General features: G+C 40.8%; 6 protein-coding genes across 6 annotated transcripts; 2 read left to right on the top strand and 4 right to left on the bottom strand.

Annotated features, from left to right (window-relative positions):
* Positions 1–2,796: 2,796 nt before the first annotated feature.
* On the top strand, positions 2,797–8,782 carry Pmar_PMAR009255 (hypothetical protein; the record flags this gene model as incomplete). Its single annotated transcript, XM_002764793.1, has 9 exons — positions 2,797–2,864; positions 2,913–2,973; positions 3,348–3,470; positions 4,581–4,661; positions 6,049–6,135; positions 6,399–6,503; positions 8,436–8,515; positions 8,566–8,661; positions 8,728–8,782. 9 exons carry the CDS (start codon positions 2,797–2,799, stop codon positions 8,780–8,782), a joined length of 756 nt encoding a protein of 251 aa, XP_002764839.1.
* Positions 8,783–14,621: 5,839 nt separating this feature from the next.
* Pmar_PMAR009254 (hypothetical protein) lies at positions 14,622–15,080 on the bottom strand (the record flags this gene model as incomplete). Its single annotated transcript, XM_002764792.1, has 1 exon — positions 14,622–15,080. One exon carries the CDS (start codon positions 15,078–15,080, stop codon positions 14,622–14,624), a length of 459 nt encoding a protein of 152 aa, XP_002764838.1.
* An 819-nt stretch (positions 15,081–15,899) lies between these two features.
* On the bottom strand, positions 15,900–16,799 carry Pmar_PMAR009253 (hypothetical protein; the record flags this gene model as incomplete). The annotated part of the gene is made up of 1 exon (XM_002764791.1): positions 15,900–16,799. One exon carries the CDS (start codon positions 16,797–16,799, stop codon positions 15,900–15,902), a length of 900 nt encoding a protein of 299 aa, XP_002764837.1.
* Positions 16,800–19,475: 2,676 nt separating this feature from the next.
* Pmar_PMAR009252 (hypothetical protein) lies at positions 19,476–20,306 on the bottom strand (the record flags this gene model as incomplete). Its single annotated transcript, XM_002764790.1, has 1 exon — positions 19,476–20,306. One exon carries the CDS (start codon positions 20,304–20,306, stop codon positions 19,476–19,478), a length of 831 nt encoding a protein of 276 aa, XP_002764836.1.
* Positions 20,307–21,661: 1,355 nt separating this feature from the next.
* Pmar_PMAR009251 (conserved hypothetical protein) lies at positions 21,662–25,649 on the top strand. Its single transcript, XM_002764789.1, has 10 exons — positions 21,662–21,809; positions 21,866–22,003; positions 22,088–22,184; positions 22,236–22,365; positions 23,448–23,589; positions 24,859–25,034; positions 25,101–25,196; positions 25,280–25,370; positions 25,415–25,501; positions 25,544–25,649. The coding sequence occupies exons 1-10, from the start codon at positions 21,690–21,692 to the stop codon at positions 25,598–25,600; spliced, it is 1,134 nt and encodes a 377-aa protein (XP_002764835.1). The 5' UTR covers positions 21,662–21,689; the 3' UTR covers positions 25,601–25,649.
* A 552-nt stretch (positions 25,650–26,201) lies between these two features.
* On the bottom strand, positions 26,202–26,402 carry Pmar_PMAR009250 (hypothetical protein; the record flags this gene model as incomplete). Its single annotated transcript, XM_002764788.1, has 1 exon — positions 26,202–26,402. A coding segment is annotated over one exon (201 nt), but the record flags the coding sequence as incomplete, so codon positions are not given.
* Between the last annotated feature and the right edge of the window lie 990 nt (positions 26,403–27,392).

The following is a 27,392-nucleotide window of genomic DNA, read 5'->3' as shown; positions in this document are numbered from 1 at the left end:
CGTCTCATGAAGAGAGTCTCTTTAAGAGCGTAGATATATACTCCTTTCCAGGTAAATACAAATCCAAGGAAGACGACAAGTCCAAGGAAGTTTGTCGCTCGCTCGCAGCAGTTCGGGTTTCTGCTTGCTTTGATAACAGCTTTCATCTGTATAACAGTTCGGGTTTCTGGTCTGTCTCGGACCTGATTTGAATCTTCTGTGAGCTCACCTAAGATACGTCTGAGTATCCTAGGTTTTCAACCAACTGAAATTACGTCGTAATTTTTTCAATTATATTTTTCAATAAGGCATCTTCCGTATCTTGCCATGTCAACCCTAAGATACGTCCTAAGAATATGAAGTGATTTACTTTCGCTCTGAACTAATGGAGCCTCACCCGTTTCACGTGAAGTGGCGTAAATCCCCACGGAAAACCCGATATTCGCAGTGATATGCAGTAGTCGTGAAATAAATTGCTCACTAGTTTTTTTTAAGTTCGAGTCGAAAATGAAGTTAGAATTATTACGTCTACCTTATCAAGACTATTCAATCTACGGGGAGCAGTTTCCTCATCGTCGTGAAGTCGAAGTTATTATAAAATATTATGATTGGTAAAGTTCCCTTTCCGTCGTGGAGCGTGTTGATCACCGACATACGTATAGCCAAAATTAATTCTAACTAGTGGTGACTGGTGACACTCGGCGAGGGAAAGATCTTCCGACGCCTTTTGTGTGATTAACAAAAGAATTGCTACTCCCCGTCGTTAACTCAATCTTTCGTGCTTGTAATTTCGCCGCGATATAATTTCATCCTGGAATAAATTCTCAAATTTAATTTTTGCCGATTTATCTATAGAGTGATGAGTTCGAAAATTATAATGAATTCGAGGGAGCGGTATATCATTTTACATGAGATTTCAAAAATCTTCGCTGTGCGCAAAGATATGTCCTCAAACACTCCAATGGTTTCTGCTCTCGTGGAAGATATCTTCTCAGTTTGAGCGCGTTGTAAACTAATTTATGAATAACACGTGATAGACGATTTGAATCTTACTGGGCCTGGAATGAATCTTTACGCACAGCGAATAATTTACGAAAGATCAATACCAAAAGCCCAGAAATTCGTCGCGTTCAACGTAAATTTCTTCAGAGAGATTTTCATCTATCCTCGACCGAGCTCATCAAAGACATATGATATCTTGAGGTTGGGAAGGTAAGATACGGTTTAGGTCAGGTAAAAGACCATCCGGAAACGAAACACATAGTAGAACTTCATGATGGTGAAATGTTTGGTATTAATGTCTATTTCGAACCGGTGATAGAAATTTTCATGTGATTTTTTATATCATTCGATTTAGCTTAGTTTTTCGAATCATCGTTTTCCCAGGGGGAAGTTTGGTTGGACACATTTATCCTACCATAAAAAGGTCTCGGGAATGAGTTTAATAAAATTTGCCGTTTTATTTTTCCATAAAAAGAGTAATGAGTATTAGGGAATTCATCGGAAGAATATGAATCTGATTAAAAATTATAAATAAACTTTATTAGTGAGGTTGACTACATGTTTGTATAAAACTACTAAGGTTTTTTTCGCAAGTCCTGGGGGCATTCACCAACTCAGCAGCGGCTGAGGAAAATGGGAAAATTGAGGTAGTCGAAAGGCTCCGGGTTCGAACTGTGGTGAGGGCATTTTTGGAGGAAATTTTGATTGTTTTTAGCATTGTGATTTTTCTGGTATTTTTTTCGTTTTTTCTATTGTTATCATCGATTAAAACGATTTTTTTCCGGCAATCCGAATTATTTGGAGTTTTTCCATCATTTCTTCGTTTTTTTGTGATTTGGTTGATTCAATTCAGTGCGATAGTATCAACGATTATGCATGAGTGATAAATATCTTAGGTTGGCTTGGTAAGATTCAAAATAGGTTGGGGTATGTACCAAGATCAAGAATTGTAAAATCGTCTTTGGGAGGTTTTGTCGAGGAGACGGTGTGAAATCGATCACGTGATCGATATGGATGGACCAATTTCACTACTAAGGAATCATTGATGGATTAAGTAGCATCGTCATCTTCTTGGGAATTTATTCACACCAAAAATATTTTGTGTATACTTTTGGGTAAAATTCTGGGTTTTTATGAGAAATTTCCGACGTGGAAAACAACGATGAATTTTCTTTCATTTCTATGATGTAATCGATCAGACGATCGATTTTGTTAGAGTATTGATTGATTTCCATTTAAATGTTTGCCACTCCTTCGACTGAAAAAGCCGCCGAAAATGAGGAACCGATTTCAGTGGAAGATCTTCAAGAGGGAACTCCGATTCAGACTAAAGGTAACCTATTCTGAATCTAAGATATTGGATAATCGATCACGTGATCGATTTAGGTAACCGCAGATGTCTAGAGTTGGATTTTGATGGGGACGCGGAAAACGAAAGTCGCGACGTTTTAAGTCGCCGAGGTCATTCACATGTGAATAGTAGTATGGGAAATTGGAGTGATCGATTTAATCGATCAACTGATCGATTTAATCGATCAACTGATCGATTTGAGTTTTCAGGTTTTTAAGCTTGCTTAATTACTTTATTACTTATTAAATTCTTTTTCCAAATAGTTTTTACGTCTTTTGATTGTGAAATCTCCACAATATGATAAATCGATCATCCGATCGATTTGATCGAATTCACTCTTTTGAGATTTTCAAGGTTTTCCGACGGCTACATTTACACATGTTGGAAGTGGCGTTATGATGACACCGAAAGGATCTTCTCGAGAAGAGGGTGAATTGAATCCTATAGAAAATCACGACCATTCTATGTTCACGGTGTTGTTGACACCAGCGGAGGCCGATGATGAAAAGGAGGGGGATATTTCTAATGGGAGGTGGGGAGAAAGCTACGCATTCGATCCCGGCATGTTGCATTTTTTCAGCACTACTATTGGTGTCACCCCGACGCCCTTGAAAGAATCTTTATTGACGACTCCGAGTAAGGTAATGCAATAAACACCAGAAAGGATGGGAGATTCTCAGCGACGCCAGCGAGAGTTCAAACTTTGCTGATTTTCGATTGGGATGATACCATCTGTCCGACAACTTGGGCAAAAGTGAACGGTTTGAATGTAATAAAAAAGGCGGAGCGAAGTTTTTCCTTTTTTTATGAAAAAAATCATTGTAAGAAATGTGAAACGGAAAAATTATTATTTGGCTCTTTTGATAATTACTTTTGTGATTTTTTCCAATTTCGGATGGATGATATCTCCCATAATTTTCGCTGGTATTTGTTTGGTGAATTTTTACCGAAACTTTTTACCGTAAAATTTGATAATTTCACAATTTTTTTGTTGATATGGATTTTTTCCAATGAGGTTTGCGATCCATTCGTACCCGAGAAATTCATCGATGCGCTATCGGAGTTGGCCGAGCTCGCCGTGAAGATGGTTCGGAAGGCCGCTTCGTTAGGTAAAGTGGTTATAGTCACTAACGCTCAGGTGGGGAGGGAAAGGTCGTGGGTTCGATCCCGGCATGCTTCCACGACAGACTCATTTTAACACTATTCATCAATAAATCGATCGTGTGATCGATTATCATATCAAATCTTATATTTTTTTATTGAAATCTATATATACTGTGAAATCAACAGAGTCACATTCGTTATCGGTTTTTTTGCATTTTCTGCGTGTAAAATATTTTGCCGAAGAAATGAATATCAACTCGGAAGGCTATCAATTATGTCATTTATAAAAATCTTCGATTTCTTTTACTCGTATTTTTTGCCGAAATTGTGGGCAGAAAATGCGGGAAAATTGTGATTCGGATTTTAGCATTCTGGAATGTATGTGGTGATGATTCTGGAAAGTTATTCATCGTATTGGTTATATAGAATTACATTTTTATGAAAATTTTTTTCTCAAAAATATTTTGGTAGCTTTTTCTTATTTGCATATTTTGAAGTTGCGTGAAATCAGTGTTGGAAAATATGTTATATAATTTTCATCTGAAAAGAACAACCCTGGAAGTTACCAAGAAACAGCTCGAGAATTTCCTAGTTGTCGTTATCAACATATGTGAATATTTCCCCACATTTGGAAGTAAAATATTTTAATGATTTGTGCCCTTTCTTCTCAGGAAGGATGGTTTGAGTTGTCTTGCCGAAAGTGGCTACCATCATTAGAACTGCTGCTTCAAAATTTAGCGGTGAAAATTTGCAGCGCACGAAGTAGGATATGTGGCGTTGAGGAAATGCAAGTGGGAGCAAGATTGCAAGATTTGATTTCAAATGCAGTGTGGAAAAATGTTTCTCGTCTGATTGATATGAAAAACACATTTCACGACTAGTGCATATCGCCGCGAATATCGCGTTTTTCACGGAGTTTTACGCCACTTCACGTAAAACGGGTTGTAAAACTCCCATGTATGTTGATGAGAATAAGAAGGACATTTCCGTTGGTTTTTATACACTTTTACAGGAAATCGGGAAACTCCCGAGTTGAGCAGTTGAGGAAACCGAACATATATTCCAACACTGTTGAGAATTGGAAAAATTCGCAAAAATTTCGAGTAATTTTTTGCAACAAAATTTTTGTATAATTTTTGGGCAGGTGCGTTTGAGCATAAAGGCGTTAAAAGTCCGGCGGGATGGAAAGCTCATGCATTCAGAGATATCATTGATGGTCAACGATGTGAGTATCCAAATCGATCACGTGATCGATTTGCTTACACAGGTGCTACGCCTATGAGTGGAGTTAATTCGCATTTAATCGAACAACCATCGAACTTTTGGATGCAGAGCTCTGTTATGCACAGGTAGTCGTGGTGGTGGCGGCGGCCGCCGCGCACAGGGAAGATTTTTAAGGAGGTATCTTAGTTTACGCATGGTGATATATAGATGTGAAAGATATCTTTTATATATATGCTAGTTGCGCACAGGGAAGATTTTTAAAGGGAGGTATCTTAGTTTACGCATGGTGATATATAGATGTGAAAGATATCTTTTATATATATGCTAGTTACGCACCGGGAAGATTTTTGGGAGGTATCTTAGTTTACGCATGGTGATATATAGATGTGAAAGATATCTTCTATATATATGCTAGTTGCGCACAGGGAAGATTTTTTGGGAAGTATCTTAGTTTACGCATGGTGATATATAGATGTGAAAGATATCTTTTATATATATGCTAGTTGCGCACAGGGAAGATTTTTAAAGGGAGGTATCTTAGTTTACGCATGGTGATATATAGATGTGAAAGATATCTTCTATATATATGCTAGTTACGCACAGGGAAGATTTTTTGGGAAGTATCTTAGTTTACGCATGGTGATATATAGATGTGAAAGATATCTTTTATATATATGCTAGTTGCGCACAGGGAAGATTTTTAAAGGGAGGTATCTTAGGTTACCCAGGGTGACATATAGATGTGAAAGATATCTTTTATATATATGCTAGTTACGCACCGGGAAGATTTTTGGGAGGTATCTTAGTTTACGCATGGTGATATATAGATGTGAAAGATATCTTCTATATATATGCTAGTTGCGCACAGGGAAGATTTTTTGGGAAGTATCTTAGTTTACGCATGGTGATATATAGATGTGAAAGATATCTTTTATATATATGCTAGTTGCGCACAGGGAAGATTTTTCGAGGAGGTATCTTAGTTTACGCATGGTGATATATAGATGTGAAAGATATCTTTTATATATATACTAGCTGCGCACAGGGAAGATTTTTTGGGAGGTATCTTAGTTTACGCATGGTGATATATAGATGTGAAAGATATCTTTTATATATATGCTAGTTGCGCACAGCTTGATGCATTACATTATAATGTTATGCGGGAGCATATGCATATGGTGAACTACATGTGTTGGTGATAATATTGAAATTATGAGGAAATTTTGGTGAAATTTTTAATTGATTTCTATACACTTGTATTCGAATTCGTATGTAAAATTTTATAATCAGCTTTGGAAAATCCTGAGCTGAGCAGCTGAGGAAAGCGAACATATATTTCTCCAATGTTGGTAGTCGTGATTGGATGTTTAGTTTTATTATAAAACTAGGCCCTCGTGACGAAGGAGCTCACTGAGTCCACGTCCATGGACTCAATCAATGAAGTTTACATAGGTCCAGCCCGGTTCGATTCTCGGGTGGGACATTTTTCCATCATTAAAGTTTTTCGTGCATATCTCTTCGAGTTGTTCGCATAATCTAATTTTCCGATTTTTTCGCATATAGAGGAGTCGTTTGACATATCTGACAGCCTCGTAGTTGAGCCAGAATAATTCTGCACGCACGCACAATGCGAAAGTGCCTGTTGTTGCGGTATATGCTACGCTCGCTCCGCAATTAGCAAACAGTTGAAGAGTTTTATGTTTACTTTTTTCAAACACGTATGTTCAATCTTTTTTAGGTCTTGGCGCAATGTGATTTCGATTGGGGATTCCCCACACGAAAGGGAAGCATTGATGAGAGTAACTTTGGGAAATATTCCGACTCAGAGGACGGCGAACAGCTGGTGAGCAAAAAGCGCGCGCCCAGATGATCGATTTGGTAAATGGCTGTGGTAGGATGAAGTCTGTGAAGTTTCTATTGAAGCCGGACTTGACGCAGTTGGGAAATGAAATACAACTTTTGACGGATTCATTGGGTAGAAAGGGAGGGGCTGGGAATCGAACCGGGGACCTAAGTAAAATTATTGAGTTTTATTTAGAATATATATTTAGAGATAATCGATCACGTGATCGATTAATATTTTGAAGAGTTGAAATCAAAATTTTGGAGTTTCATCACCCTAGTGATATGAAAAACATATTTCACGACTACTGCATATCGCTGCGAATATCGGCTTTCTCACGGAGTTTTACGCCACTTCACGTAAAACTGGTGAAATTTTATGAGAATCCCTTTTCCAATAACGGCGATAAAATTTATGTATTTTCGAAAATTTTCGAAAAATTGTAGAATTTAGTAATAATACTATAATCGATTACGTGATCGATTATTCTTGATGATATTTGAATAATTATTTTTGATATATTTTCAGAGCACATTGTCAAGCATGATGGAGCTCTCGACTTGGAGTTGTTGACGAACGAGGCAACTCCAACAGTTGAAATTGGGCGGAGCGAAGCGATTCAGGAATGCGAAAATTCGTAAAAGGTAATCATATTTAAATTTGACAGTTTGAAGATCTAATATTGGTATCATCATGAGCTTGAACGTGAATCGATTGGCAAAACGTTCATAGAAGTACTCCGGATGAGTTTGTAAAAAAATATAAAAAAATGATAAATTTGTGTAACGGTTTCGCTCAGGTTTTTAACAATTTTCAAATCTGGAAATTCATTTGTTGATGTAAAGTAAAATTTTACGGAAATTTGTACACTTTTTTACTATGGAGTTTCCGAAATTACGGTATGAATATAAATGACTTTGCGTAGTAGTGTAAAAAAACCAATTTTTTTGTTATATGTAGTTGACCATGTGCATGTTTTCGTATTGAGACGGTTTTGGTATGGATGAAATCGATCAGGTGATCGATAAGAGATATGTGTGGGGGTAGGGTAGAATGTAGGCTTACTGCACGCTAACAAACCGTTACTTGAAAAATGAATTGTGTTGAGTTCTCTAAAAAATTTTATGAAAAATATTTTTTTTGGAGGTTGTTATTTGTGAGTAGAAAAATATGCACATGGTCATCAACTACATGTGTTGGTGATGACGATATGGAAATTTCGAGGAAATATTTGGGAAATTATTGTTGGTTTCTGTACACTCGTATTCGAATTCGTATGTAAAATTTTATAATTTGCTTTGGAAACTCCTGAGGTCAGCAGCTGAGGAAAGCGAACATATATTTCTCCAATGTTGGTAGTCGTTTAGATAAGTGGCGAATAGTTTTGTGGTCCTCTTTTGGGCCTGTTTTGGATCTTACATGGTTGAACCTTGGATATTTGTTGTATCGTTTTCCAGGTGGGGATAATTTTCATCATATTTTATATCCATTCACTTGATGGTGGTATCTTGAGGTTGGATGTGTAAGATTCAAAATAGGTCCAGATTTGTTCTCTTTCTCTCTTTGATGTCCACCCGACCATCGTTTGTGCCACGCCTTCCTATTGCTGAAGTTAAGAAAAGGAGGTCATCATTAAATGTAGGGTGTGGGAATCGAACCTCGATCGAATGATATTTATTTATATTTAAATATATATGTATAGTAGTATTGTGGACATCAACATGTTGATAGGAAATATTGTTATAAAATGCATGGTGTGGGGATCGAACCTTGGTGGGCTGTGTATATGTGAGAGTTAAATTACTTTGAATAGTTGTTCAGATTGTAGAGTATGTTGTGGTATGATTATAATATAGATTATATTGTTATAAGATTTTATGTTTGGAAAAATCTTCGCTGTGCGTTGTGGAATCTTTTATGTTGTATGTGTAGATAGATTCACAACGAGCACTGATGTCAACTAGGATGACGGTAATTGTGATGGATGATGATGAGGGTTGCATCGCTCCGCTGTAATTTTGGTACATGTTAACCATTTTTATAACAGTGCTGCTGTATGTAGGTCGTCGGAGATATTCCGTTTGCCCGCATTGGTGGTCCGCAGAATAAAAGATACGCCTCGTTCGAGTCGATGTTGTACTACTACTAGGCGGCTCGAGTAAGTGGTATGTTTGCGGACCTATTTTGAATCTTGCATCGTTGAACCTTGGATATCATTTTTCAGGATACTAGTTGGCTCGGTGAATGGTCGTAAGGAATCTTCTAATTCCAATTCATAGGGTAAGCTTAGCGTTGAGGAAATGCAAGATTTGGTAAGAGAGCAAGATTATTTAGGTAATGAATTACTGATCGATCGGTCGATCGATTATATCGATCAGCTGATCGATTTTATATCGTTCTGTTTTCCATTATTTCTAACGCTGCTGAGTGACTTTGGCAATTTTTGGTGTATAAATCGCCCTGCAAAAAAGTCGCAAAATTAGTCCCCTGGGAATCGAACTCGGGTGGGTGGACTGCCGCAGCATGCTATATATAGATTATTAATAATTACTGTTTCTGAATCGATCACGAGGGCGAGCGCTTTTTACATTACCATGTAATTGGGGAATCTTTGAGGTAGGATGAAGGTAGTTGAAGTATGAAGATTCTTTGAAGTGCGTGGTGATATCTTTGACATGTTGTGTTGAGGCTTCAATTGGGCCTATTTTGTATCTTACCATCATGAACCTAAGATACCCTATGTGGCAATCATAAGATTCTCCTTAAAATAATTGGTCGCGAGTTCCATCTCGGCGTGGAATATATATATTTATGAACTTGGACAAATCGATCACGTGATCGATTATCGTCTGAAATCTATATAACCTGTAGGCAGTCACTTTATGAATTTCGTGAAGAATTAGTGTTGGAATATATGGCTTCTCAAATTGCTCAGGAATTTGCATGGGAAACGATTTATGGTATGAGTATTCAAAAATGAAAAATAAATTTATCGTTGTCATCGACCAGAATAGTTGATGAGAATTTTCAATAAATTCGCGAAGTTGGTAGCGGAAAAATGCAGGTGCCGAGGATCGAACCTGTGATGGCTAAGCTGAAGTGTGGTATTGGGTACAGTGTTGGAGGAATATATGTTCGCTTTCCTCGGGAGTTTCGAAAGACATATGAATTCGGGTAGAATTGTACAGAAATCAATAAGAAATTTTCCCGAAATTTCCTCAAAATTTTCCTATCGTCATCATCAACAGGTGAATTTTCATATTTTTTAAGGCGTGCATGTTTTGCACGCGTGCGCATATTAAAAGGGTATCTATTAATCGATGAGTGGTCGTTTGGTATGATATATATATACTTTTGGTGATAGGAAGTTTTCATTTATTTTCTTTAAAGATGCCAATTGCTGTGGTTGTTGATTCTCAAGTGAACGGGCTTCCTAGGAATCCAGATAAGGTGAGGGTGAAAGGAGTATCTTAGTATCGCACAGCGAAGATTATCTTTAGAACTCACATGATGCAAGTTGCCGTGGAAGAATGTTGATTGTAGAGGATGATGATGATGACGAGATGGGGTAACCTGTTTTGTATCTTACCGTGGTGAACCTAAGATTCTCCTATCCAGGCCGCTGTTTTATCTTCCTCTGGCTGAGCGTCGTCATCACAATTCGGGTATTCAAACTGTCCACAAGTTGGAGAGTGATAAGTGAGTTGGGAATCGGAATTTATGGAAAAAATGGGGAAAAATTTCACGGAAAACTATACTGAAATCGCAATATTCGAGTTGTAGAAGTTTTGGTAAACATTTATAATATGAGCATTTACATGTATAGTTTCAGAATTTGCTTCCCCGTGAAAAACGATAGATATTCTTCGCTGTGCGTAAGAATCTTTTGTTGTATATTAGGTCGAGCTCGGTCTCCAGAGAATCTTCAAGATCGGCAAATATGAGGGATAGAAAGTTGGTTGAGAAGCGCCGAGCTGGTGATGGACGACATCGTCATCGGAGGGAAAGGTTTGTGAAAATAGAGTAAGTTGCGGATTGATATTTTTAATGAAGAGAAATCAGAAAATTCATACGCGAGTTTTTTTATCATTGGATTTCGCGGAACTCATTTATAGCGTTGAGGGAATTTTCTTTCGCGAATGAGTTGAAAAGATGATCACAATTTTAGTCGATTTCGATTTGAATTTCTACTTCGTAAATATCCGAGATTGTTGAAACTTCACCATAATATAACTTCTAAAGTGAACATCTGTTTGTAGTACTCGATTAGTAAGATTGAATTATCACTAGTTGAAACATAGTTATGTGAACTCGTGTTTTTGAAAACATGAAGTAGATTTATGGACTGGGAAAACGCTTCTGAGCGCCATCAGCCGATTCACATTGTTATTACATTTATGAGGTTAGTGAAATTGGATATTCTTCGAACTCTCAAAATTGGAAGGATAAATAATCGATTCACTTAATGGTTTAGTTTTCATGTGTGGAAAACGAGTATAAGTTACTGCTGTTTGAACCGGGCAGCGGCAAGGAAATTGTGGCGATGACTTTAGCATGTTGTTATTGTCTTAGGATTATAACAGATGATGAAGGCATCACTGGAGTTGATGATGGGAGAATTCAGAAGTGAGTGAAAATATGTTGCTAGGTGGTCGAGTCGTTGAGCGCTTAACCGAGTTATTGTATCCGGGAGGTTGTGGGTTCTATTCTTGGGAGGTGCATTGTTTTTAATTCAGGCTCTCTCCAGATGATGTTGACTGTCAAGTCCGGAATGGAAGCGCCTAAATGGTGTTTTCATCTCAATGATTCGGGAATATTATATTACTTCATGCCCTAGTGCATGATAATAACTCAAAAACAACAACAACAAGAACAAAACCTCAGCTGTAGGCTCTTGACTGCGGGTGATGAAGTGGAAGAAGAGTTTCAAGTTTCCCTGTCCGCTTTCGTGAAGTCCTCGAAGCGTGCAGTTTTTCCTATCATAATTATGATCATTATGTTACCATTGATTCCTCTCGAGAAGTTGTAAAACTACTACTACTACTACTACTACTACTGCTACTACTACTACTACTACTACTACTACTACTACTACTACTACTACTACTACTACTACTACTACTACTACTACTACTACTACTACTACTACTGCTACTACTACTACTACTACTACTACTACTACTACTACTACTACTACTACTACTACTACTACTGCTACTACTACTACTACTACTACTACTACTACTACTACTACTACTACTACTACTACTACTGCTACTACTACTACTACTACTATCACATATCATAACTGGTCTTACAACAACAACACTAACTCGAAGTATCATTCTTAGTTTCTCCATTTTTTCGGTATAGATGGATCTGGTCATCGTGGGTGGTGGTGGTCATTGTTTGACGTATTGGTCGATTTATCGATTCTTCGATGCTCATCATCATCATCATAGTGATTGACCTTAATGGTCTCTTTTGCCTTCACTATCATCACCAGTATCAAATACCGTAATTAAATCAATGCTGTATGGATGTTGTGACTGTGTAAGTATTATTATTATCAGTTGAAGTGATGATGCTCACAACATATTTTCTGTATTAGACTCTTGTAGAGTATCCTCCATGAATGTGGATTGTTATGATAATGTTTCCCTCATTACGTTTTTCCTCGGAATTAACTCTGTTATTTATATAGTAATTGTGAATTGTAGTATTACCAGTCTTCTTCTCATCACTCATCACATTATCATTATCACCCCAATCGTCGAGGGAAATATTGTTACAAAGTTTCGGGCAGTAGCGCCTTCAGTGTATTGAAAATGACAGTACTTGTTGTTCGAGTTATCACATCCTTATCAATGATCATTCGCATGAGTACCATTGTCTGGATAGCTGAATAATAATAACTCGTCATTTAATTAAAGTATATGTGAATGATTCGTCCTCATCATTCATTTGGTGTTAGTATCGCAGTATCGCTGTGGTATCAAGTTGAAGGTTTTTTCGGAAGTGAAACTGTTTCTTGAGTTGTCTATGAGTACATCTTGGAACAGGGCTGCCGAATTGTCTTGTCGGAATATTGTCGAGGAAGATATGTTGTAAATTATACATAACGCGTTGAGTATTACCCTTCATTTTTGTGTAAATTTGGGTTTTGAGTTGGAGCATCTTGTGGAATAATTTCTCAAATAAGTGGATGAGAATAATGACTCGACTGGGAGTGGATCCAGGGATCTTTCGTAGTGTTGTCTATAGCACACTATTATGTCTACTACACCATCTTGTCGATGTGAGAGTGGGGCTGTCCAGGCCAACGCTACTGAGTACAGTATTTCCGAGAAAACTTCGAATCAGGTAAGGCCTGGGTGCTGAGTCGGCTGTGCATGAATAAATTTTCAGAGTCCAATCGAGCTTGAGCATACATCCCCAGAAGGGGCAAGTCGGAAGAGTTCAACGTAAGTACCCCTAGACTTGTTATCTTAATCCTCCACAGTCAACTTAATTACCATACTGGGCTCATTCCTTTACTTTATTAAATCGACATGAAAATATGTCTTTACTCTTTCAGAACACCGAAACGTCGTCCCCCTTCTCTAGATATATTTGAAAAAGAAGAAGATATTACAGCAGCTGTTGTCCATCCAGATGGCACAATAAGCTGGTATGAATCTTGCACGCATGCACAAGATATTATTTCATGTCGATGTTAGGTACAGTAACCCATCAGCTATACCATTCCTGACCATTCTAGTCGATCGAGATTTACCCGGTGAGTGTTATCATCACCTTGTTGTAATTTTCAATGACTTTTTTCGGAAAAAAAGCGTCGGGATTCTCGGTCGACGTGAAACATGTTGATATTATTCTTTCGATCTTTCCAAGTTAAATTGGAGCACGTATAATTGAATACTATCATTTCTATGTCAATCTAATAACATAAACGCCATAGGTAGGTTTTGAATTAATTTTTCTTTCTCAGATTCTCGTCTCCTTACCCGCGTAATAACAACACTGAGCAGATGATGTGTCTGCGTCAACTTAGAGTATTTCGGCTAAAGGCGCCTTTTCGCCACAACGTATAATCCTTTTTCACCGAACTGGTGTAAAATACTCGTTTTGATGCTCATTGGTGCTCTTGTTTAGTAAGTCAATCCACAACGTTGCGTAGTGTAGCCCGCATTATGTGGGTAATCGAAAGATTCCTGGTTCGATCCTAGCACCAGTCATTCCGAGCTCATCTTCGACCATCCTGGGCCTGGCCTATTAGGCGTATCATCTAGTACTCAATCTGCTGACGGGTGAATTTCCACCAAATCTCGTCGGTCAATTGATGTTTCCACACACTAGTCCCGATTCCGCCTGTATTTGCATCTTCCCGTCTCATCAGATCGGATCACAATCGAAACCAGCAGAAAGTTATTTCTCTCCGAAAATGTCGATTGGTAACTTTCTGAACAGCAAGGAGTTGACTTTAATGTTAGAGAGGCGAAAATATTTGAATTCAAACGAAAGATTGGTGACATAAGTCTCCTTTTCGATCGCTGAAACACTCGCAGGTGATTATCGCCCATCCTGCCGGCTTGAGATCCGTCCTTCAGAATAGCGAGATATCCCTCCATGACGAGATAGGGGATATTGAAGTGTGGTGAGTATCTGTCGGTTTGGTCTATTGGTAGAAAGTTATGCTTCAGTGCAGAAGTCCGAGGTTCGACTCCCGGTTAGATTATTTTCAAACATGAATCAGGTACACTTCGAGAGAGGGCAGCAGCGAATCTCATGACATCGTTGAGCTTATCCTTTCTTTGCCAACTATCACCGACCCAATGCCCGAGGCGGTTTGGATTCTCATTGATGAGGATTCTTGTGGGAAGCATATTGACAGACTTCGAGCACTAGCTCTCATCCTAGGTGGGAAATTCGATGTCTGGCGGCTTCGAACCTGTGGTCCTGTATCGCTTCAGACATCTGCTCGCAACTACATATTGCGCTAAATATTTTCGTGTCTTGATATTTCCCCTGTTAAGATTCGTGTTGTGTTGACTAGTAACACTACGATGATATGATAACAACAACAACAATGGCGACAATAACATCAACGATAAGCATTCGTCACACATACCACCGCTCTCTCAAGATCACATACTTGTTATCACCATAGCCTGCTAGGAACCCGTAAGTGCCATGGGGGAACCGGAAGAAGAAGTCGTAGTAGAACCTGCTTCCCGAAAACCACCAAAGGCGATCGTCTATATAGGACTTCTCGAGATCAGCGCTCATCCTCTGGTCTACTGTGATGTGATACCCTTCCCCAACCGGTATGAGTTGCGATTCAGGATCTTGACACGCGAACTCCCCGGCGTAGGCCACATGCTCCGCAGAAATCCTCTCCACTTTGAATAAGCGATAGGTCTTGGGGGTGACGGGGGGAAAAGACAAGAAGGTGAAGTCCAGGTACCTTTCGGGATCGCTGGATGTCATTTTAGGGTTCTTGCTCATATCGATCTGGTCAAACCCCATGAGACTCTGTTTCAAGATGATATCGTAGTTTTGCTTAAGGGGAGCTTCCATGGTCGACCGCAAGTTATTCTCGGCCCTTGAACCCTTAAGCTTAAATAGATAACTTTTGATGGTCCCTTTAGCTTTTGGAGGATCGATGACGTTTGGATAGGTTGTCACTGAGACGCTCTGCGTGCGTCTATTAAAGCCGGTTGTGTTGTAAGCAAGAAGACTGTGAACATTACCGTGATGAGTTCTGACGGCACATAGGGCTTCATCTTCATCGTTAAATACACAATAGAGATCGTCGTTGAGGAAGGAATCGGGCTTGGGTGGTTCACTGGCTAGCCACGACAGCTCTCTCGAGAGTTGGCTCCGCCCTCTGCTGCCACCCACTTTGAAGCGGAGAAAACTTCTGCCTTCAGTGGTGACACAGATGGTGACACTGAATACGACAGTGATGATGGAGAACATCTTGGAGAGTAGAGCTTGAGGGGAATTGAATTTCGCTCGAAGTGTGGAGGAATTGCGCGTTGCAACAGAGTGAAGAATGCGTGATTGTTCCGGAAGTTGGGCGCTCGAAAACTGCTTGGACGTGTCCAGTCTCGCTTTCATGGATGCTCGCCTTTAGCAATACTCAAGTGATGTACAGTAGCTTAAATCATTGATAGTCGATCACATGGCATGATCAATAGCTGGGCTGTTGGGAAGGTTTCTTACACTCCTACCCTGAGTCGTGTGCGTATAATATAGTGAGGTAAGCAGAGTTATCCTCTAACCTTGGTGGGATGAATTGATGTTATAATCAACTCTACAGATTATGGTCATTCTAACAGATAACAACAACAAATGAAGAACATCTCATGAGTGGCCATATTAGCATACGTGCAGTTAACGTTCAGTAACGGCTTCATCCGTCATCAACGCCCATTTGTCACCGAACTTCATAACGGCAAACGTTTTATTATATTCCCCCAAGAGAAAGATAAACATTTGGTCTTTCGAACCGCTTTGTTCTCCGGAGCTTGTCTTGAAAAAGAAGACATAATCCTTTGGCAGAGTGACATCGATTTTCTTTCCATCGTAAGACACATGAGCTCTCATGTGTAGATTACCGAAAGTGCCGGCCCCAATATCGATAGGAGGCTCAAGACTGTGATACCTTAGTTCATATCTTGCCAGATGAGTCGGGTAAGCGCGAGTGAACTCCAAAATTTTATACGGCTCCTCAGGGCTTTTGAAAAAAGCGATGCTCAAGGTGCCGTTGAAAGCAGTAGGAAACTTGACATAGATAGCGCTGACGTCGAAGGATATGCCTTCAATGTCGATGTCGCACTGGAGGGGAATCAGATGACGGAACTTCTCAATATCTCGCGCTTTGGATTTCTCCCAACCTTTGCTGCTAGTATTCGCCTCTTCCACTGCCTCCGTCCACTTGGCCTCAAGCTTTGCTGGGTTTTTGTAGCACTCCCCTTTCTTGGCGTGGTAGCTTGGATAAGTCAGGACTTGACAGCTTTGGGTCTTATTACTCCGTAAATGATGATAGAAAACATCAGTGAAATCGCCGCCTGGTAGTTTGGCAAAACATAGGACGGACTCAGAGTCATGAAAGCGACAATAAACGTCAGCCGGCCTGTCGCAATCCAAGATGTCTTTGATTTCTTTAACAGATGAAAGCCTTTTCTTCTTCTCCTTCGAAACCGCCACAGATTTGCCGTCGGTCACATCGTTAGTCGAAGCCGCTCTTGGCTGAGCAACGGATGGTTTTATTCTTTCAAGAGATCGACGCATAAACCCTCTGATAAACATGCCAGCTGGTTGAGACGTTGATAATGGCGATGATGATGGACTCTCCTTATTCTTCACTTTACGGCGGCCACCTTTGAGAATCTTGCCCGGAGGTAAACTGTAAGCACGGACGAAAGGCGATTCACCGTCTGTCTGGCCTTTGTTGGTGCTGTCGTGGAGAGCGCTGTCCTCGCTTCCTCCGAGGGCTCCTCGTACTAGCCTGTCCTTGTCACTATAGATACAAATCAGGAGAGCAACTGGAAGCAGCAGCATGGGGAGGCAGAGGACACAACTGGGAAAGAATGCGTATGAGTGTCTCCGGCATTCACCAAATCGTCAGGGAAATTCTCATTCGTGCGGATGTCCATCTTATCGTCAGCTGCGCCACAGTTTGTGACAAATACTTCCGCGTCTTGCCCGAAGTGGCTTCCCCTGCCACGGGGTGCCCGCCAAAATGAGGATTTCGAAGAGCAATTCAGGTGGACGTAATGGTTGTCTTCTTAGGCCCTCCCGGGGTTCATAGATGTCTCTCAGCTGTTGTCCCTGTGCGCTACTTCAATCATCAGAGTGTTATTGGTTTCTCGATAATCGTCATCATGGGTGGCAAATAACGGCGTTGGGGGAATTCCCATGTCCTCTGGCATTTGACACATTCTTAATGATAGCGGCCGTGGATCGACCTCTTAATCAGGATGGGATTCCCAGAGGGTTACTCGCAATCACCCTTCTCTGGAGTACACACTGCTAGTTTTGTTTTGCTTCGATAAGATGATGAGCGCTTTCTCTCGCAAAATTTCCTTATCATTACGAGTGTTGTGTTTTCAGTGGGTCAGTCCTTCACAATTCAATTGGACGATACTCGAGTACCGTCATTTTCATTCCAATCCCCTGTAACACACACTGGTGTCCTTATCGCTCTCAAATCATGGAATCCACTGGCTAAGTAGGGAAGATGATCTCCACCGACTTAGTTCAACCAAAGCCCTTAGGGTTTTTCTTGTCACTGTATCACAAGATTCGTGTGTGTGCCCGTCGCCTTGCAATATACCTCCTCGCGACAAGATATTCAGAGTTCTATTTGGACTGAGCAGTAGTTGTGGAGTTGTAAGGACTGATGGACGATGCAAGCAGTAATTACTCGTCAACTGTGATGCTTCGAATACAAGATGAGGACCTTACGAGAAGATATAGTTCATAGCTAATGATCAATTGAGGAGTATCCGCTTGGCTTCCTCAACCATAGACGATTATTCTCCTCAGTCAAACGTTTGAAATAAGGTCATTAGTATGATCACTTTAGTTCCGCTGGATCATCTCAACGAAGCTCATATTTATATATACTAGGAATTCGACCTGTCCTACAAATACGTGAATCGTTACTCAATGAATAATGATGATATCATCATCAATTGGAACATTGTAACTGAGTTAATAACCGATTATAACGAGCCGCTGAAAGTTGAAGTCGTGCCTGTTGTGATCTCCCTCTTGACTTAACAAAACCAAATGCTTAAGCCGGTAACAAGGATATAGGGAGAAATACTGATCTAATGCTCAAATATACACCACAGTATCGTAATACACTAAAATGACATTATCTAGCGAGGAAAGACAAATGCACAGCCTAGCTCAGAAAATGACACAAGAATATCACAAATTACGGTATCCTTGTCGGAGGGAGTTCACTACAGCCGCCTTCCTTAACACGCTCTGGGGATTGGTCCTCAACCTGTAACTTCTCGGCTACGTTGGGAGAGGAGAAGCTAGAGTTGAGATCTAAACTTTCTCAGCGTGCTAGACAGTGTTGGATGTGTTGTATCCTCCCGAGCTAGCTTCCCTCCTCCCCCGAAATTAATGCAGTACTTCTAACGGTTAGCAATATTATGCTGCTACTATTGTTTTAATGATGTTTGGTCGGCCTTGGAAAATCAGTAGCGCTACTTCGAAAGCGCAGCACTTTTGAGCTTGAGTGATCTGGTGAGTGCAAGAGGCAGTGCAGCAGGGGGTTACGAATATGAGCTTTCCCTGCGACTCGAGGTGTGACGAGTGAGGTAATGGTTAAGACCTTTCTCCACTCTTTTCACAATCCTCCCTATTGCACAATATCATACACGCTGTGCTTAGGCCTAGCCTAGCTACCTTGCTAATATAATGATATAAGTGACGATGAGGGGACCAAATGCATTGAATGTATTGTATGTGATAATGCTCTCGTCAGCCTATTAACTATCACTCGTATCATTATCACTTATAATATGTCTCAGTTTTCAAGAGATGGATATTGGAGAGCCTAGGTCAAACAGAGAGGCATGATCCTCGTCTGATATAGCGAAACGTGCCTCGAGTGAAATGAGATGATGGATCTTCCTTCTGATTGAACCTCTCACGTCGTTAAGTGTTTCCCAGTTTGATTCTTTAAATCGCGCAAGTTTATCACTGCTAGAGGACGAGTCGGTGACGGATTATTCATTCGAAATCAGCGTTGCTCTTCCACATCAAGTTGAATAGAATTTTTCAGAATACTCCCAAATGGAGGCAGTTCAGGATATCCTGTGGCCTCCCTATGGACCGTTACGTGAAAAGAAAATATATTGAGATAATCTCAAACTCAAATACGATTGGTTGAACATCAACATCATCATACACAATAAGATTGGTTCTACTAGCAGTAGGACAGATTCATGTAGTCTCCTTCTCGCTCATCATAAATGCCCATTTCTCCCCGTACTTCATGACAGCAATTGCTTCCGTAGTCCATGAAAATCGAAAGCATAATATCTGATTCTTCGATCTATAAGATTCTCCCGGAAGCGTGAAGATGTTTTTACGAGTAAAAACTACGCCTTGGATTCGCTCTCCAGCTACTGTAACCTTCGCCCGTTTGTGTGCGAGTTCAACCTCGAACGGCGGGTCCATACTAATGTAAGTTCTCTGATGGCCCGGGACGACAAGTTCATGTCTTTCAAATTCCCAAACAACAGCAACCTTCTCCGGTTCGGTGAAGAAGGCCACGCTGAGCTTCTGATCTTCCATAGGTTTAATGTAGAGAGCCGTGACGCCAAAAGATGTCCCTTCTATTTCAATGTCACAAGTGTGGAATATTAGATGTCTAAATTGGTTCAACAACTCTTGGTCGGCTGGAGCCTGCCAACTCTTCTTCCCCTTCAATTGCTTCATCGCTTTCTCCCAAGCCTTTTCGTTCTCTCCTGGTAACCTCGATAAGGCTTCACCATCCGGCTCAAAGCTCGGGAAAGTGGACACTCCGCAGGACTTAGTACTCTTCTTTGCGAAGTTGTGGTGGAATATATCAACAAAATCAGAGTCCGGGATTTTTGCAAGGCAGAGAGCATGGCCACTATGATAGTTGCAATAGACATCCGCGGGAAGATCGGCATGAGAATCACCCATCCCTTGAGTTGTGCGATCCGCAGCATCCCAGTCCATCGTGGATTCAGCAGAAACCTCATTTAGAGTCGAAAGGCCTCTCTGCAACTCCTCCGTAGTGACCATATGTGGCAGACTAGAACGAAGGGTAGTTGAAGTAGCATCACGGGAATGTTCAGTGCTGGACGAGGATTGATCAAATAGCTCACCACTCTTCCGAGACCCCTTGCCGTTGAAAAACCCTTTCAACTTTGAGAATCTCGCCTTTTTACCGTCACTAGCGATGCCGTCATTCCCCGAGTCGACACCTCGGCTCAGACTGGTAGCGGAGAGTCTGTCGGAAACTCGACGGACGGCCGCATCGTGACCTTCATTTGGCACTTCCTTGCTACTTCGTTTACCACTCAATCGATTGAGAACTGATCGCCATGACCTCCGCGTTTTCTTACCCCCATACTCAGGATGATCGCGTGAGGCCTTTCCGGGGTGCCGCATTTGAACTTCACCAAGATCTACATCGTCATATTGGTTAGGGGGTGGACCGCTAGAGTGAGCGTGACGAATAGAGACAAGCGTGATGAGACAGGGTAGCCAGTAGATGATCATCATGCTAGAGAAGAGAACACCTATACACAAATGTAACGCCAAGATGACAACCTCATTTACAACGCGAGAATCAACCACCCATGAGCAGGAAAAAGAGGGGATTAGTAATAGTAAGTCATAGCATTAGAGTAGACAATCAGACACACTTGAATGACGGGACCATAAACGGGAGCACTAGGGAGAGTCAGCGTAGCAATGACGATGCAAAGTAGAGAGACCCGACTCTGGTAGACGCATCATCATTGGATGTGCCTGATCGAGAACGACAGGCGTTCATACAGTTGAGCGGAAGATAGAAATGCAACACTGAAAATTAGCCATTTGGTTGGCCTTATTAGAAAGGGAAACTCTACTGAGTATAACATGAGGAAAAGCAAAAAAGTTATATGGTTACAGTGGTTGACCTGAACTGTGATAAGCGCAGATGACGAAGCTCTAAGCGTGAACCACAGTTGTTGTGTTAGTATTTCAACGAAGTGTTGCATTGAAGGCCTCTCAAGAAAGTATCATCTACTCTGACAATTGGGCGTGGGTGAGTACAGTAGAATATCGAATAACAAGAAGTGGCTGCTGAACAAACGACGGGTAGTTTCTAACAAGAAACGAGACTGAGTGTCTCATTGCGTTAAAAGGTCACTTAAAAAGAAGTGAACAATCGCATGAAATTGGACGAGAATTCCATGCACGCATGCACAACATGGTATATTAGCGTACCTATTCCGTATCTTACCTAGAGCAACCTAAGATACGCCCCCATAGAACGGAAATGGCCTCGCTCAGATATCTGCACAATCTGAACTAACTTAGCGCACGCCATTCTAATCGATATTAGCTTGTCGTATGTTCGAAGGGCATTTTATCCAAGTTTATTGTTACTAGTACTACGAGCCTTAAGTTTGATTGATGGCAGCCTCGAGCGGCGAGAAGGCGACGTTACGGTACACCTTAGTGGCCTCTACTATGGGCTCGGTCGCTGTTACTGCAGTATGCACTCCCTTTGATGTGGTCAAGAACTATTGGCAGGTATCGGACCTACTTTGAATCTTTTTGCACCCAACCTAAGATATCCTTCCCCTTAGGCTTCACCAGCTTTGAATCATCAACGGATCAATACAAGTGGCCTGCAGGTGATGCGACACATTAAAGACGCTTATGGTTGGCGAGCTCTGTGGAACGGAACTATGACCAGTCTAGTATATCAAATACCATCTAATTGGGTAAGCATATCCGATTCAAACTTTTGTTCTCCAAGCGGACCTGTTTTGAATCTTCCCTGCGGGAACCTAAGATACTCTTCTTAGGTATTTTTCGTTCTGTATGAACACTGGCGTGAACGCGTCCCCGATGGAATTGCGAGTGCCGCAGCAAGAGCTACTGCAGTTACTATATTCTCTCCTTGTGAGTCTCGACTCCCATCGTGAGTTGGAGAAAGGATGGTATCACTTTCAGTGGAATTCCTCCGTACGCGTGTACAAGCCACCACCGGTATGGGCGAGGGAGCAATGGCCACTGTGAAGCGAGTTTTACGCGAAGATTCTTTTTCTAGTTTTTGGCGAGGTTTGCTACCCACATTAGTTCGGTAATATTCTGCCAATTTTTACGGTGGATAATATAAGAAATATTTTAAAATTTTCATTTGATTTGGCTTCACCCGGATGTGAATCACACCATGTGATACGTTAGTTAGTTTGTCTATTCGTACAGAACACGAACTTATATCATGTATATTTGGCATAACCGTAATGCGCATCGTTGGCTACCCGGAGGTCTCGGGTTCCATCCCGGCTATTTCACTATTACTAATCATTCTGTCCTGCAAAAATCTTCAGTCTGGACAGACGTTGATCAACAAACGTAGTTGTAATATTCATACTAAAAGGTCTTTGGACTGCCGCACGACTCTTCTATTGGAGTTTCACCTGCGATATGAAAAACACTAGTAAAATTTTGCGACTACTGCATATCACCGCGAACATCGGGTTTACGTAACTTTACACAAAACGGGCGAAACTCCATTCAGTGTGATCGCTTTTTGCGGTTGGGTTGGCGCATAAAATTCTGAGTTTTCACCGATTTTCACCGTAAGGTAACTGCAGGAATTAAGCCAACATTTGCCAGAATAGAAATATGTAAACTCAACGCCTACGGTGATGATAGTCTTCATCATATTTGCTGTTTTTTGAGTAATTTCATGGTCGAAAAAAATATGTGTTTTCGTAAGAATAATTTATTAATATTAGTGGTGTTTGCTCGAACTTCATATGCGATATGGAGTATAACGAGTGATTGTGATTATCACGTTGATCATTATTAATATTGACATTATACTGTTACTGTATACTGTCATTATTAATATTGACATAATATTGACCACTTAAAGTTGACCAGTAGGAAGAATATTTTGAGCCACTCTATTTACTTGTTTTGTTACTTTTTACTTTTCTTTTGTTACTCTATTTGTTACTCTATTCCTAATTGTAATTTTTACTGTAAAAATCTGAGCGATTTTTCTCACATTGAAGGTTAATGATAAATTCAAAATGAGCGTACACACGTGTGCGGTTATAACATTTCGTAAAAATATGTGAATTTTTTTGATTATAGTCGGAAAAAACGCCGAAAAAATTGTTGGAAAAATCCCTGTAAATTTTTTTTTGTCAGTGATTTACCATTTTCCGCGATCTACTGGTCGCTATACGAGTACAATAAGAAAATATTCTTGCCGGACCACGTGGAGCGACGAGGGGCAGCGCGTAGTGCTAATGATGAGGAACTCTTGGAATTAGCTGAAAAACAAGCTGAGGTATTGTGATGGTATATAAGAAATAGTACACTGTCGTTTTTGGGAAGGACGAAGCGTGGAAATTATGGGAAAAATATGCTTTTATTTTTTCCCGTAATATTGTGTATATTCATAATACTATGTTTTGTCTCGATACGCTTTTATACGTATGATGATTGTGTGTGTTTACTTCAACCCGCAGTAGTGCATACATATTCTTGCTATATAGTGGAGTTTCATCACCCTAGTGATATGAAAATCACTAGTGAAAAACAACACATTTCACGACTACTACAAGCCGCGAATATCGCGTTTTTCACCACTTCAAGTAAAACGGGTTATGAAACTCCAACGTTTTCTTCGTAATCTCCCTTTGATGATTATCGCGTTAATTCTGGTAACTGAGTTTCCTTTTCGTGAGGAGTATGTTTGTATTGAGGCTTTCTTTCTGCGGAAGCAATAGAGTTTGCTCGTAAGGTAGTATGCAACTACGTGTGTTGGTGAGAGTATGAAAATTCTGAGGAAATTTGGATTCCCTACATTTTTATCCAAGTTTGTATATAAACTTCTATAATTGATGGGAGACCCCCGAGCTCAGGTGAGGAAAGGGAACATACATTCCAACGCTGTTCGCGAGTTGCTCAAAAGTGTCACATCATTATTGCTCAACTTCGTATTTCTTCTTTATTATACGATATATTATTGTTTAGGATTTATCGGAGTTTCACCACCCTAGTGATATGAAAAACACTAGTGAAAAAAATATATTTTACGACTACTGCATATCGCCGCAAATATCGCGCGTTTTTCACCGAGTTTTACGTCACTTTACGTAAAACGGGTTGTGAAACTCCAATATAACTTTTGTATTTTTCATATTTCCGAGGAGGAATTTGATGACAGTTTGGTCATCTGCTGAATCGCATTAGTTGTTGGAAAATCGCTTATCACACACGCTCGCATTGATATTAAGAAATGGCCGTTCCCTTCAGTGTATTTTCATGCGCTCAATCATCTCCAATGATTTCAAGCTTTCATATCATACTCTACTGCACAATGGCTTTGATTGGTTGTATTATATATAATTATTGTCATAATGCTATATATATTGGAGTTTCACTACCCTAGTGATATGAAAAATACTAGTGAAAAATATATTTCACGACTACTGCATATCACCGCGAATATGGGGTTTTTATATATAGTATTACGCCACTTGACGTAAAACTCCATCATAATAATGAACTTGATATTCTTACGCGTTACGAAAAGTGTCTTTTCTTTCGTCAGACCAACGTTCCCGTAACTTGGATGGAAACCTTCGGATTCTCCTTCCTAAATGGTGCGGTCTGCGGAACTATCGCGGCTGCTGCGACGCATCCCTTTGATATGGTCAAAACTCAATTACAAACAGCGACTCGTCCTACTAGTAGTAGTAGTGGACACCACACTAACGTGGCTAAGCGGTGAGTACACATTTAGCGCGCGCCCAGATGATCGATTATTCGAATTGAAAGAGTCGCTCTGTGTAGCGTGGGAACGAGCTGGTCGGTGACTCGATCCTCATGGACGTGTTGTCAATCGGCATCTTTTTATACGACGATCGCCAATTTTATGAGGAGCTCGCCGTAGGGAGAGGAGGGTATCTTTGTAATCGATCGTCTGGGCGCGCGCTTTTAACGGTAGGAGGGTTATTGATGTTTTCCATTAGAATTCACACTACTGGATCAGCGATGATGGCGATTTTCGAAGAGTATCGTCTTCGAGGATTCACTGTTGGTCTTGGACCTCGACTCTTGAAGGTATCTTAGGTTACTCCTTGTAAGATACAAATTAGGTTGGGTAGGTTATCCCTGGCTGCGCTATCATGTTGGGAACATATGAGTTTTGTCATGCAGTAGCTGATAGCCTCGAGCTTGACAAGGTTTTGAAGGTCAGCAATCTGATGTGAATAAATGTTTATTTTCCTATTTAGGATCAGCAATCGGAATCGTCGTTATTATCAGCAAATAGACAGTATTCACTCTCATGAGTTCGTTGTTACTTTAGCCTCGTATCTGTTAAATTGACTCCCTGTTTTATTCCTGCTACCTCTTGCGCGTCGTTTCTGCATTTTCCCGGCGTCTTGTGTTTACAGTTATCGGAATGGCAACTAGAACTTCAACGAGAAGGAACTGATCTCGAATTGTTTGATTTATGGTATGGGCTTTTTATGAGGATATTCAGTGATTGCTAATAACCATACTAATGCACGATAAAGTACAGAGTATTTTCATATCATTCGCCAAAGTGATCTCGACAAGTCTGGCTAGGACGAACTGATCTTATATGCGTATGAACATGGAAGACTCTGATATCAACTTGGGGAAACTCTTGAAGGGACCTAATGGCGCCGTATTATAATTGGGCCTCAGTAGCTTTCGGGAAACTACCATACTTCTAGCCAATTATTTTTTATTTAATTCCCAAAAAAATGCCTTTTTAACTCGTTACAGAATTTCAATGGAATAGACGGTCTCACAAAATGTACAGACGTCAATTTACCATCTCGAAAAACCCAAAACATCTTGTATAGGTTAAGAATTGTGAACAGTGACTGCGTTAAGTGCACAGATCCACCAGGGCAGTGTTACTTCGCCACAATTGGTCCCAATCCTTATCGCAGTTTTAACATCTCTTATCAAGCGTTCAACTAAGCCTTGCGATTCAGGTCTCTCCGGAATACCCAGAGTTATCTCCGTCCCCCATGACGAGGTGAACTGACGAAGTGTCGCATTATCATGAGCTGGGCATGCATCAATTGGGATGCTCTCGGGGACACCATATGTCCCAAACTATATGAGCATTGCTCATTGAGCAAGGATCCAATAACATCACGCGCTGATGTCGATTTGGCAGGAACAGCTAAGCACACATGGGTGCATATGCGAATGCGAACTTCGCATATCATCAGGCACAAATATTCTGTTTCCCAAGGAATCACATCAATCTGGCTCGAGAGGCTGAAGTGTCCGGCAAGATCTAGCTGGATCCTCGTGAATCTTTTTTGCCATCGTCGAAAACCGAGAGGAGCCTGGTTCATTATATCAAGATCTTTGTTCACTTGGCAGATTTCGCAGGCGCGAATCATTCGGGCAATGTCCTTTGTCATACCATCCAACCAGAAAGCAGGTCCTTTCAAGGGTTTCCGAACAGCGTGGAGAACTTTTTCTAGACAACCTAGAGTCACACCGAAGTCACTTTTTCGTACACGTTCGTGTACGAGCTTCGTTCGTACACGAACGTGTACGAACGAACGTGTTCGAACCTTTTTCGTTTCAAGTTTTTTGTCGGTGTTTCGAACACCGTAGATAGTACGGTGGAGGGAGGGAAAAGTATTATCATGATATCTGAAGACTATCCATTGCCTGGTGCGCTCTGAAGGGAGATATACTCTCCACATGGGTTGAGGTTCAACTGGGTCGCAAGTTAGATTCTAATTTGCGATAGTCTGTCACTTCTAATTATTAGAAGCAGTTAACTATCGTTGACCCGCTTCAGGTATTCCCCGTGAGCCCCCCCTGAGGCTATCATCTCTGCTGCTTTTGAATCCTCGTTGTCATCCTCAGCACGATGCAATACATCCATGCAGACGAGGATGTCGTAGAGATTTACACCGAACATTGTTCTCGTTTTTACGTAATCCGGGTCGCTCATTGCTTTGAATATCTGTGATTCAGTCATATCTGCGACGCCTTCCAATGCATCATGATCAACCATAGTGGGTTGGGGTGGTACATTGGACGGACTAGCGATGACGCACACAGACTCTTCACTCGGGGTTT

Source organism: Perkinsus marinus (assembly GCF_000006405.1).
Source record: "Perkinsus marinus ATCC 50983 genomic scaffold scf_1104296976154, whole genome shotgun sequence".
In the NCBI taxonomy this organism is placed as follows: Eukaryota; Perkinsozoa; order Perkinsida; family Perkinsidae; genus Perkinsus; species Perkinsus marinus.
This window is presented reverse-complemented; position numbering and strand designations above follow the sequence as displayed.

What these genes read in the sequence shown, in the direction of transcription:
- Pmar_PMAR009251 (XM_002764789.1), top strand. Translation starts at nt 21,690, where the DNA reads ATGGCAGCCTCGAGCGGCGAGAAGGCGACGTTACGGTACACCTTAGTG. An exon ending in ATCAAATACCATCTAATTGG is followed by an intron (nt 22,004 to 22,087) that starts GTAAGCATATCC and finishes TACTCTTCTTAG; the next exon opens with GTATTTTTCGTTCTGTATGA. An exon ending in AATTTTATGAGGAGCTCGCC is followed by an intron (nt 25,197 to 25,279) that starts GTAGGGAGAGGA and finishes GTTTTCCATTAG; the next exon opens with AATTCACACTACTGGATCAG.